This window comes from Phyllobates terribilis, unplaced genomic scaffold (genome assembly GCF_046119375.1).
Source record: "Phyllobates terribilis strain yellow unplaced genomic scaffold, ASM4611937v1 Scaffold_12__6_contigs__length_324123572, whole genome shotgun sequence".
In the NCBI taxonomy this organism is placed as follows: domain Eukaryota; kingdom Metazoa; phylum Chordata; class Amphibia; order Anura; family Dendrobatidae; genus Phyllobates; species Phyllobates terribilis.
This window is the reverse complement of record NW_027362772.1, coordinates 185,930,106-185,943,232: the sequence shown is the minus strand read 5'-3', so window position 1 is coordinate 185,943,232 and position 13,127 is coordinate 185,930,106. Positions and strand designations below refer to the sequence as shown.

The 13,127-nt window shown below is 50.8% G+C and overlaps 1 protein-coding gene across 1 annotated transcript in view; it reads right to left on the bottom strand.

The window, feature by feature from the left end:
- The window catches only part of DNAJC11 (DnaJ heat shock protein family (Hsp40) member C11), a 172,735-nt gene that overhangs the window by 13,985 nt on the left and 145,623 nt on the right, over positions 1–13,127 (bottom strand). The window contains exon 11 of the mRNA XM_073656524.1: positions 10,846–11,001. Within this exon, the coding sequence (XP_073512625.1) occupies positions 10,846–11,001 (156 nt within the window). The remainder of the gene's footprint in view (positions 1–10,845; positions 11,002–13,127) is intronic.

The window sequence follows — 13,127 nt, the reverse complement described above, 5'->3', positions numbered from 1 at the left end:
TGTATGTACACAGTGACTGCACCAGCAGAATAGTGAGTGCAGCTCAGGAGTATAATACAGGATGTAACTCAGGGTCAGTACAGGATCAGTAATGTAATGTATGAATGTGGCACCCCAGGGGTCTGGTTTTCCACAGTAATGTAATGTTATGTCTGAGAGCAGGTGGGAGGTCCTTTGGTCAGGGATCCTGTGCATGCCACACCTCCTGCCCAGTCTTGGGAGGGGAAGAACTTCCCCTGTATAAACCCTGGGCTGAGGCAGGGTTAGTCAGTCAAGGAGAGTAGAGACAAGAAACAGCAGAAGCAATACTACTACGAGTCAGGGGCTGGCAGCTGCAGAGCTCGCCCTGACTGAGAAGCTTTCTTACCGGACCCGGCGTCCGAGGCTGTGGGGACTAACTCTTACCCAGCAGCAGAAGCCGACCGGCAGGGGATTTCAGGTCCTCAGGCCCAGAAACCCGAAGGCACGGTCACACGCGTGGGACCAGCACCGCCATCGTGGAGCGGAAGCCATTAGAAGGCCCCGAGTCACCGGCCATACGGGTGAGCACCACACGGTACACTCAGGGACGTGGGCTACTTATATCCGCTTCTAGCAAGGTAGCCAGAAGAGTACAGTCAGTTTGGGAGGCCTACAACTCCGCCTGGCCAGGGGAGATCCCATCTGCTCAAGGACTGACCAGGCCCCGTTCACTAGCAAGTACTCCGGGAGGGTCTATCGTTGTTACCAGTAAAGACCCTGAATTACACCGCACCGTCTCTGAGTGGTTCCTGCTACCCCCATCATCCACATCTGCTGCCCTGAGGCCATACCCCTCCCGTTGGGGGTTATACCATGTACGCTGCACCATCCATCCACCGGCCTCAGCGGACTGTCCTGCAGCGGCAGCTCCATAGCTGCATTCAACGGGTGGCGTAGTCGTCCTACATCTACCGCTGTTACATCGCCGCTCAGTTTGACTCCCTGGGCACGGACCGGGTCACCGCCACGAGACTACAACCCTCAAGAGATCCGGCTCCGGGTAAGCCCCCGTGCGCGAGACGCTGCGCGACACAGCAGGCCCAGGGGCGCGTCAACTTTGGCGTAGTCGGCAGGATTTCGTGCCCGCAACCACCGGGTGCTGCGTGCCTGAAAAGCAAAGACTGTTCAAACTTACCAGTGGTGAGGTTTCCCGCCATCCGGCGCCATCTTCTGCCTTCTTCCCGCCATCCGCGAGGTTTTCCCGCCATCCGGCGCCATCTTCGGCCTTCTTCCCGCCATCCGTGGAGTTTTCCCGCCGTTGGACGCCATCTTGAGGACGCCGCGCGGGAAGAAGAGGGGCGTGGACTTCGAAAGCGCGCGAGAACTGAAGCCCCGCCTCACGTCCGGACGTTGCATAAGGTCCTGGAAGGAGCCCAGCAGACGCCGACGTCACCGGAGCGCGACGGAAGGTCCTCAACCCTGACGATCTACTGCGGAGCCGCGGCCTACGGAAAAGGATCATCGCAAGGTAGGCCACGGTCCACTAGGGGGGAGGAAGATGTCGGATACGGAGGAGAGCTTCACTGCCTCAACCCCCGCCAGTGCCACCGCTGCTGCAGTTATGCCCTTCACCATGCCCTATATCCCGGGAGCAGCTTGGCTACCCCAGTACTCAGGGGAGTCACATACCCTGCATGACTTTAGAGAAAAGCTGGATAGCCTCTTCCAGGTGTACCCCCTCACAGAAGAGCAAAAAGTGAGCATCCTGGTGGCCCAACTAACCGGGGCAGCTAAAAGGGAAGTAAAATCCTGGCCACCTGGGAGGAAGACTGTCGCAGGGATACTAACCCGGCTGAAGGATACCTATGATACCCGCACCTCAGCCGAGATTAAGCTTAGATTCTACGGGTGCAAGCAGCGAGCGCATGAGAGTATAAGGGACTATGCCCTGAACCTACAAGAGGCCCTGAGGGCCATTAAGCAGACCGACCCTGATGGAGTGGGAAACGAGGACAGGCTGTTGACTGAACAATTTATAGAGGGACTGTATTGTAATGCCCACCGAACCCAGTTGCGGGCGATGGCCTTACAGGATCCCCATCTGGGCTTTGCACAGTTCAAGGACAGAGCCATCCGGGTGCTCCGAGAACCGGCACCGGGTGGCGTTATGACCCACAGGCGCCCAGCTATTACTTACCACCAGGAGGCGGCGCCCTTGTCGGCAGGGCCTGTGGGAGCTGATGCGCAGGCTTTGGACAATGACCCGGCTCCAGACCTGCACCATCAGGTCCAAGAGCTAGCTAAAAGCGTTGCTGCGCTAACCCGAACTGTGCAGTCTTTACAGGTTTCCACTCCAGGGAAGATCCAGCTGGCATCCGGACCGGAGGACATCCCGTGGCGTCGACCAAGGAGGACCCCACCGGCCAGAGGGAGACCCAGCGACCGATACAACGAGGACGGACGACCCATCTGCCGCCGCTGCAATCAACCCGGACATATGGCAAGGTACTGTCCTTTAAACTGGCACAACCTGGGGTAGAGGGCCAACCCCCAGGAAAAAGATCACCAGGCCCATCGAACTGGCGCGACAAATATGTGGGAGGACGTCCAGTCTTACCCGTGGTACTGGATGGCATTCCTATGAGTGCCCTACTGGACACCGGGTCACAGGTCACCACCATCCCGTACGTGCTCTTCAAGCAGTACTGGAATGACTCGGATATCACCCGCTACCCTGACGACGACTTGAGTATCATCGCCAGCAATGGTCAGCCCGTGCCACAGATTGGATTTAAAGAGGTGACCATCAAAATCGGTAGAGTCGAACTGGCAGCACAGGGACTGATCATTGTAGATATTGACAAACATGAGAGTCACCCAAAAATAACTCTAGGAACTAATGTAATTGAAAATTGTCTTGCAGAGGTGATTTTCCTTTTACAGCAGGTTGCCAAGAACGCCAGCTCCGGCGAGCAGCGGGTGCTCCAGAAAGAGATCCGGGCACTGATGCGACGGCAACAGGTGGAACTCTCCGGCGGTGAGATTGGTAGCGTAAGAATGTGTGACCCTTTTCCTATTGCCATGCCCCCAAAAAGTGAAATGATGATTTGGTGCCGGGCAGCTATTGGTCTGAGAGGTAGGGATTACCAGGCAATGGTAGAACCAGTTTACTCAGACAGTAGGCCCACCATTTTGACAGCACGGGGGGTGGTTGATGTACGCCATGGGAGGGTGCCCGTTCGCATAATAAATATCGGGGAGAGGGAAGTGTACCTGCCCCGGTATGCCACGCTAGCCAAATTATATACCATTCACCAAAATTCTATACAATCTGTGGAACCCTTGCCTCCATCTCACCCGGAGGAAGGTAACGGCTCTAAGAAAAACATGGAGGACTGGTGTCAGCAACTACATCTGGGTACTGACTCCACTCCCTCACACCAGAAACAAGGAGTCTATCGGGTGGTTCAGGAGTACGAGAGAGTGTTCAGTAAACACCCGTTAGACTTCGGGCGAGTCAAGGGGGTAGAACACCACATCCCCACGGGAGACCATCCTCCTATAAAAGAGAGGTATCGACCCGTACCCCCTGCCCACTACCAACACGCCAAGGGGATGCTTAGAGACATGAAGGAGGCTGGGGTGATCAGGGATAGCTGTAGCCCCTGGGCAGCTCCACTAGTCTTAGTCAGAAAAAAAGACAACACCATGAGGATGTGTGTAGATTACCGGAAAATCAACCGTATCACACACAAGGATGCGTACCCCTTACCAAGGATAGAGGAGTCATTGGCTGCTTTAAGATCTGCTAACTTCTTCTCTACCTTGGATCTCACTAGCGGGTACTGGCAGGTTCCTGTAGCAGAGGCGGACCGGGAGAAGACCGCATTCACCACCCCGATGGGACTTAGCGAGTTCACCTGCATGCCGTTCGGACTCTGCAACGCACCAGGAACCTTCCAACGACTAATGGAGTGTTGTCTGGGCCACAGAAACTTCGAGACGGTCTTGTTGTACCTGGACGATGTCATCGTATATTCCAAGACGTATGAGGACCACCTGAAACACCTGGCGGAAGTGTTCGAAGCTCTGGCGAGTTACGGCCTAAAGGTGAAACCCTCCAAGTGTCACCTCCTGAAACCAAAGGTGCAGTACCTGGGACACGTGGTGAGCGCTGACGGAGTGGCTCCCGACCCTGATAAGATCACCGCAATTAAGGAATGGCCAAGCCCCTCCAGCGTAAAAGAAGTGCGGCAGTTCCTCGGGTTGGTAGGCTACTACCGAAGGTTTATTCCCGGTTTCACCAAAAAGGCAGCACCTATGCAGGACCTCCTGATAGGCCAGTCCCGGAAGGCCAAGAACCAGAAACCGCCCTTCAAATGGGAGGAGCTGGAAGAAGAGTCCTTCCGCCAGCTGAAGATGGCCCTCACGGGGGACGAAATCCTGGCGTACCCGGATTATAGCCAGCCCTTTATCCTCTACACCGACGCCAGTAACATCGGGCTAGGAGCCGTACTGTCCCAGATCCAGCAGGGGAAGGAACGAGTAATTGCCTACGCCAGCCGAAAACTGCGACCCACCGAAAGGAACCCCGAGAATTACAGCTCATTTAAGTTAGAGTTCCTGGCCGTAGTATGGGCAGTCACCGAGCGCTTTAAGCATTACCTCGCTTCTTCCCGGTTCACCGTGTACACGGATAACAACCCGTTGACACACCTGGACACGGCAAGACTCGGTGCCCTGGAGCAGAGGTGGATGGCCCGTCTGTCCAACTACGAGTTCACAATCAAATACCGGGCAGGACGCTCCAATACCAACACGGACGCCCTGTCCAGGATGCCCAACCTGCCGGACGGAGGAGAAGATCCGGAGGGACTGGAAGAAGTTGAACTCCCTGCATTCCACCGTCATGGGACTATCCAGTATTCCCACCGGGTAAGGAGTAAGCAGGCTGCTACGTTGAACCCCTTACCCCACTACAACTGGGCGGAAACGCAAGACAGCGACCCTGCCGTCCGACTGGTGAAGGAGATGCTGACTCGGCCGGAGGCTCGCCTTGAACCAGACGCTCCGGAGGAAGCCAAACAACTATGGGCAGAGAAGAGTCGACTGTTCCTTTACAAGGGGAAGTTGTGCCGCAGAATGGTTAACTCCCGGACGCATGAACTACTCTGGCAAGTAGTGGTGCCACGAAGAGACGCAGCCATGGTGATGGAGGCATACCACGACGGAGCTGGACACTTCGGGTGGAAGAAGCTGGAGTTCCTGCTGCGCGAGCGATTCCACTGGGTAGGTATGAGGGGAACCATTGAGAAGTGGTGCAGAGACTGTGGCCTGTGCAACCTGAGAAGGAAGGACCGTGCCAGCCAGAAGACTCCCCTGCAGTCCATCGTCACCCGGCAACCGTTGGAACTGGTAGCCTTGGATCATGTAAAACTGACCCCAAGCAGAAGTGGCTACGTCTACGCGTTAACCATCGTGGATCATTACTCCCGGTTCTTGGTTGTCGTCCCCGTCAAGGACTTAACGGCTCAAACAGCAGCTAGAGCCTTCCAGCAGCACTTTTGCCGTCCACACGGGTACCCGGACCAAGTGCTGACGGACCAGGGACCTGCCTTTGAAGCGGAGGTCTTCCAGGAATTCTGCAATCTGTATGGCTGCCGGAAGATAAGGACGACACCCTACCATCCGCAAACTAATGGACTTTGTGAGAAAATGAACCAGGTGGTAATGGATCTTTTAAAAACGTTGCCCCTGGAAGAACGCAGTCTGTGGCCTGAGAAGTTGCCCGATCTGGTGGACCTATACAACCACATCCCGGTAGGTTCCACCAACTGTACCCCGGCTTACCTAATGAGGGCAAGACCTGGTAAGTTACCTGTTGACCTGGAAATGGGAGTCCTGACACCCGAGGACACTTCACCAGAAACAGACTGGGACACAGAGAGGCAGCAGCAGTACCGGAGAGTACAGGAGAGCGTGGAGCGAAGTCTCTGTCAGGCTAGGGAAAGACAAGAGAAAACTTACAACCAGTATGCTCCCGCTGTTCCCCTGGTACCCGGAGAGCAGGTCTTGAAGAGGAAGAGACGGCTCCACAAGTTGGATGACCAGTGGGAGAAGGACCCGTACACCGTACTGCCCTCAAGCCACGAGAACCCGAAGGTTTGTACCATCAGTAAAGACGGAGGGGAAACCACAGCCATTGTATCCCGGGACCACCTGAAGAAGTGTCCCGAACAACTGAGGAACCCTGAAGAGGAACAAGAAGACCATCGACCCGTAGAGGAAAGGGAAGATATGGTTAGTACTGTGCTCGGGGACTTCCCTCGGTCTTGGACTCAAGTCAATGGTGCAGTTGTGGTACCCGTACTCACCTTCCTCCAACCAGCATCCCAAGCACCTACGGAACAACAGGTAGAGCTGGAAGAACAGCCGGTCCAGGAGGCAGAAGACTCCACACAAGCAGAACAGGAGGATCAACCCTCTGCTTATAGTGAGCCTGCCGTACCCCTAGTGAGACAAAGAGCCGGTAGACAGCTGCCCAGTTTACCCTTGACAGCTCCTACACCCTGTAGTTCAGGGCCAGACAGTCAGCTCCGTAGGTCCACTAGGGCCACTAGAGGCCAGTTACCCGCACGCTGGAGGATTTGAAGTGTATAAATTGTTTTATTTATGTTTATCTGTGTATTGTTGCTTGTGTATAATTTTGTGTTTCCAGTTATTTTTAGGAATCCTTGGTGGATTTACCGGGAATCCTTGTACATAGTTGGAGCGTAACCCAGGATGGACTAGAGACTGTTAAGGACTCGGGGTAGGACAGACCCCTACCTGGTTACGTCTCCCTGTTTTGGTGAAATGGACACCTTGCTTTCTTCAAAGACTACACCCGGTTACGGACATGCCGTGACCACCTTTATGTGTTTCTTCTTATTGTACTATTATTGTTGTTATATCTTGTTATGTTTTTTCTAAAATATGTTTAGTCCCGGAGTACTAAATTTCACTAGGGGGGAATGTGGCACCCCAGGGGTCTGGTTTTCCACAGTAATGTAATGTTATGTCTGAGAGCAGGTGGGAGGTCCTTTGGTCAGGGATCCTGTGCATGCCACACCTCCTGCCCAGTCTTGGGAGGGGAAGAACTTCCCCTGTATAAACCCTGGGCTGAGGCAGGGTTAGTCAGTCAAGGAGAGTAGAGACAAGAAACAGCAGAAGCAATACTACTACGAGTCAGGGGCTGGCAGCTGCAGAGCTCGCCCTGACTGAGAAGCTTTCTTACCGGACCCGGCGTCCGAGGCTGTGGGGACTAACTCTTACCCAGCAGCAGAAGCCGACCGGCAGGGGATTTTAGGTCCTCAGGCCCAGAAACCCGAAGGCACGGTCACACGCGTGGGACCAGCACCGCCATCGTGGAGCGGAAGCCATTAGAAGGCCCCGAGTCACCGGCCATACGGGTGAGCACCACACGGTACACTCAGGGACGTGGGCTACTTATATCCGCTTCTAGCAAGGTAGCCAGAAGAGTACAGTCAGTTTGGGAGGCCTACAACTCCGCCTGGCCAGGGGAGATCCCATCTGCTCAAGGACTGACCAGGCCCCGTTCACTAGCAAGTACTCCGGGAGGGTCTATCGTTGTTACCAGTAAAGACCCTGAATTACACCGCACCGTCTCTGAGTGGTTCCTGCTACCCCCATCATCCACATCTGCTGCCCTGAGGCCATACCCCTCCCGTTGGGGGTTATACCATCTACGCTGCACCATCCATCCACCGGCCTCAGCGGACTGTCCTGCAGCGGCAGCTCCATAGCTGCATTCAACGGGTGGCGTAGTCGTCCTACATCTACCGCTGTTACATCGCCGCTCAGTTTGACTCCCTGGGCACGGACCGGGTCACCGCCACGAGACTACAACCCTCAAGAGATCCGGCTCCGGGTAAGCCCCCGTGCGCGAGACGCTGCGCGACACAGCAGGCCCAGGGGCGCGTCATGTACACAGTGACTCCACCAGCAGAATAGTGAGTGCACCTCTGGAGTATAATACAGGAGGTAACTCAGGATCTGTACAGGACAAGTAATGTAATGTATGTACACAGTGACTGCACGAGCAGAATAGTGAGTGCAGCTCTGGATTATAATACAGGATGTAACTCAGGATCAGTACAGGATCAGTAATGTAATGTATGTACACAGTGACTGCACGAGCAGAATAGCAAGTGCAGCTCTGGATTATAATACAGGATGTAACTCAGGATCAGTACAGGATCAGTAATGTAATGTATGTACACAGTGACTGCACCAGCAGAATATTGAGTGCAGCTCTGGGGTATAATGCAGGATGTAACTCCGGATCAGTACAGGATAAGTAATGTAATGTATGTACACAGTGACTGCACGAGCAGAATAGCGAGTGCAGCTCTGGATTATAATACAGGATGTAACTCAGGATCAGTACAGGATCAGTAATGTAATGTATGTACACAGTGACTCCACCAGCAGAATAGTGAATGCACCTCTGGAGTATAATACAGGAGGTAACTCAGGATCTGTACAGGACAAGTAATGTAATGTATGTACACAGTGACTGCACGAGCAGAATAGCGAGTGCAGCTCTGGATTATAATACAGGATGTAACTCAGGATCAGTACAGGATCAGTAATGCAATGTATGTACACAGTGACTGCACCAGCAGAATATTGAGTGCAGCTCTGGGGTATAATACAGGATGTAACTCAGGATCAGTACAGGATAAGTAATGTAATGTATGTACACAGTGACTCCACCAGCAGAATAGTGAGTGCAGCTCTGGAGTATAATACCGGATGTAACTCAGGATCAGTACAGGATCAGTAATGTAATGTATGTACACAGTGACTCCACCAGCAGAATAGTGAGTGCAGCTCAGGAGTATAATACAGGATGTAACTCAGGATCAGTACAGGATCAGTAATGTAATGTATGTACACAGTGACTCCACCAGCAGAATAGTGAGTGCAGCTCTGGAGTATAATACAGGAGGTAACTCAGGATCTGTACAGGACAAGTAATGTAATGTATGTACACAGTGACTGCACGAGCAGAATAGTGAGTGCAGCTCTGGATTATAATACAGGATGTAACTCAGGATCAGTACAGGATCAGTAATGTAATGTATGTACACAGTGACTGCACGAGCAGAATAGCGAGTGCAGCTCTGGATTATAATACAGGATGTAACTCAGGATCAGTACAGGATCAGTAATGTAATGTATGTACACAGTGACTCCACCAGCAGAATAGTGAGTGCAGCTCTGGAGTATAATACAGGATGTAACTCAGGATCAGTACAGGATCAGTAATGTAATGTATATACACAGTGACTCCACCAGCAGAATAGTGAGTGCAGCTCTGGAGTATAATACAGGAGGTAACTCAGGATCTGTACAGGACAAGTAATGTAATGTATGTACACAGTGACTGCACCAGCAGAATAGCGAGTGCAGCTCTGGATTATAATACAGGATGTAACTCAGGATCAGTACAGGATCAGTAATGTAATGTATGTACACAGTGACTGCACCAGCAGAATATTGAGTGCAGCTCTGGGGTATAATACAGGATGTAACTCAGGATCAGTACAGGATAAGTAATGTAATGTATGTACACAGTGACTCCACCAGCAGAATAGTGAGTGCAGCTCAGGAGTATAATACCGGATGTAACTCAGGATCAGTACAGGATAAGTAATGTAAAGTATAATACACAGTGACTGCACCAGCAGAATAATGAGTGCAGCTCTGGAGTATAATACAGGATGTAACTCAGGATCAGTAATGTAATGTATGTACACAGTGACTGCACCAGCAGAATAGTGAGTGCAGCTCTGGAGTATAATACAGGATGTAACTCAGGATCAGTACAGGATCAGTAATGTAATGTATGTACACAGTAACTCCACCAGCAGAAGAGTGAGTGCAGCTCTGGTGTATAATACATGATGTAACTCAGGATCAGTACAGGATAAGTAATGTAATGTATGTACACAGTGACTGCACCAGCAGAATAGTGAGTGCAGCTCTGGAGTATAATACAGGAGGTAACTCAGGATCTGTACAGGACAAGTGATGTATTAAAAGAGAATTCCAAACAATCACCACTGGGTCCTGTAACTATAAATAAAGGAGGTCTCACCCACCCTGGTGTCAATTCTTGAGACCAGGGCTGTTGAGTCGGTAAGCCAAACCTCCGACGACAATTTCCATACCACCGACTCCGACTCTACGACTCCCTCATACATGGCTCATGTGTAAGTGATAAATTTACTGTAGCACAGATTCATCTCAGTTAAAAGTCTAGACCCTTAGATCAGGAATAGGACAGACATTTACAGGACATTTCATAACTTCCCCAAATTCTTATGAAAAAATATTCCCCACAAACTTCATTGAACTACTGTACCCAATTTATTATATATTTTAGGAGTCGGAGTTGGTCCATTTTATACCGACTCCACCAAAATGCGCTCCGACTCTGACTCCACAGCCCTGCTTGAAACAGCCACTGGCATGACTGCTGGGGTTGATTGGACGACCTCTTCATTCATTCCGTGAATGTGGTGGAACAAGTGCAGGTACCATATGCCATAAATGTTTAAGATGGAAATACCTTTATTATAGCAGCCACCCAAGTATTAGTATAAATGGCAGGATAGAAATCTTTAACAAAAGAGGATGAGTCAGGGACAAGTACGTTTAAGAATGTGGCGAGAAGTTCTTAGCAAAAACTCAGAAAACTTATTTGGCCAGTTTAGCTATAAGAAAAAAACCCTGTATTAATGCAAATCTGTTTTTTCTTGCCCATCGAGGAGTTGTCTGGGTGAGTTATAGGACGAGCCATGGCAAGGTACTTACTTCTCTTTCTGTGCCTTGAGGTAAGGTTTGATGATAAGCCGATGCATCGCTACATAGATAATAAGGGGCCCCACAGTGGCGTAAAACACCGCACTCGGTAGAAGCTGATCTGTCAGGTGAATGGGGAAGAAATATGTCTGACTGGCTCTATTCAACCTGGAATAAAGAAGAGCGGGAACAGATTAATAGAAACCGTCTGCGGGGCTCGGAGCCACCAAACAAGCCGTAATTTATACTTTGCAACGAATGCTGAATCTCATCTGACCTCGAGAGCAAAACTTGATACATCTATTATCCGCATCCCGGTAATAGGTGCGCAGCTAATAAGTAGCTGCTGGTCAGCCTGAATGCCGGGACCATCTATCTGAAGCTGCTGGCTGGCCTATAAAATCATCAATAAAAGAAATTCTCAATTCCTTACTCAAATGCAAATATTTCTTAAAAGGAAAGAAGCCGGAAATGTTTACAGACACTTGGGATCCTATCATGTTCTTTGCAGCCCATTACAATTAGGCAGGTTAATTCTGCAGCGCTGGTTACAATGCAGCAGTGTGCCCCCTTGTGGGAGAAAATGAAATACACAGTAAATGATGCACGCATACTATTGCCTTCAACAGAAAAACATAAGTGTGGCAGCTGAAGGCAGAAAAATTGCATTTAATGACACTTTTTTTTTTCCTTCTGTATAACAAAAACTGACATCAGAACAAGACATTTAAAGAGAAAAGTATCCGTCATTGGAAATGTTCTGCAAATATTTGTGTAATCATCCAATCATCTGATAATCTTCCCATATCAGAACCTGACAATTATAGAAGAGAAGAGCGGCGCTGTACAGACATTGCTTATTTCTCCCGGCAGAAGCCGTCTGTCACAGATCACTGTTGCATGAAGTTCCTTCTTGTGTCACTGATTGACCTACATGTTGTGCTCCTGCTCTCTTCAAGAAAGATGTTCTTCGACAGTGGCAATATGCCGTCATGGTCGAAAGTGTTGATACCCTTGAAATTGTTCCAGACAATGAAATATTTCTCCCAGAAAATTATTGCAATTACACAGGTTGTGTTATACACAGTCATTTCCTTTGTGGGTATTGGAACAACACAACAAAAAACAAACAGAAAAAAAGGCAAATTGGACATACTTTCACACAAACAACTTTGTTTCAAGCATGTGAAGCCTGTTCAAGCTCACCTGTGGAAAGTAACAGGTGTGGGCAATATAAAAATCACACCTGGAGCCAGATAAGAAGGGGAGAAGTTGGCTCAATCTTTGCATTGTGTGTGTGCCACACTAAGCATGGAGAACAGAAAGAGAAGCAGAGAACTGTCTAAGGACTTGAGATCCAAAATTGTTTAAAACTATCACCAATCTTAAGAATACAAGTCCATCTCCAGAGATCTTGATGTTCCTTTGTCCACAGTGTGCAACATAATCAAGAAGTTTACAACCCACGGCAGTGTAGCTAATCTCATTGGACGTGAACAGCAGAGAAAAATTGATGAAAGATTGCAACGCAGGGTAGTCCAGATGGTGGATAAGCAGCCCCAATCAAGTTCCAAAGAAATTGAAGCTGTCCTGCAGGCTCAGGCTGCATCAGTGTCAGCACAAACTATCCGTCGACATTTGAATAAAAGGAAACGCAATGGCAGGAGACCCAGGAGGACCCTACTGCTGACACAGAGACATAAAAAAGCAAGACTGTAGTTTGCCAAAATGTACATGAGTAAACCAAAATCCTTCTGGGAAAGTGTCTTGTGGACAGAGGAGACCAAGAAAGAGCTTTTTAGTAAAGTACATTGTAGCGTCGGCGTCCCTGCCTCCTGCTAGGCAGGGACGCCGTTCCCCTCACCTCTCCGCTCAGTGCCCGGCGGCTTCCTCCTGCTCTGCTGGCAGCGCGTGCTGCTTCCGGGCCTCTGTGCTTAGGGCGCGCGCTCCCCCTCTCTTAAAGGGGCCGCGCGCGCCGTCCTAAGGAGTCCCCGGCCAATGGCCGGAGGACCTCACCATATATAAGGCACCTCCTCCAAAATGGAGGTGCCCGAGCAATGTTGTTGCAAAGCCTTTCAACTCTGCTTCAGCCCTCAGGTCCCGTTACCAGATACCTGCCAGTTACCTGCCAGATCTCTGCTTGATACCTACCTGATTCCTGCCTATCTGCTTGCATTCCTGCGGTCCGACAGTCTGTCTTCCAACACCTGTCAGTCTGTCTATGGATCTGCCCGCTCGCTCACCTGGGAGCGCTCACCTGCTACCTGCCTGCTAGCCTACCTGGAGGCTCTGTC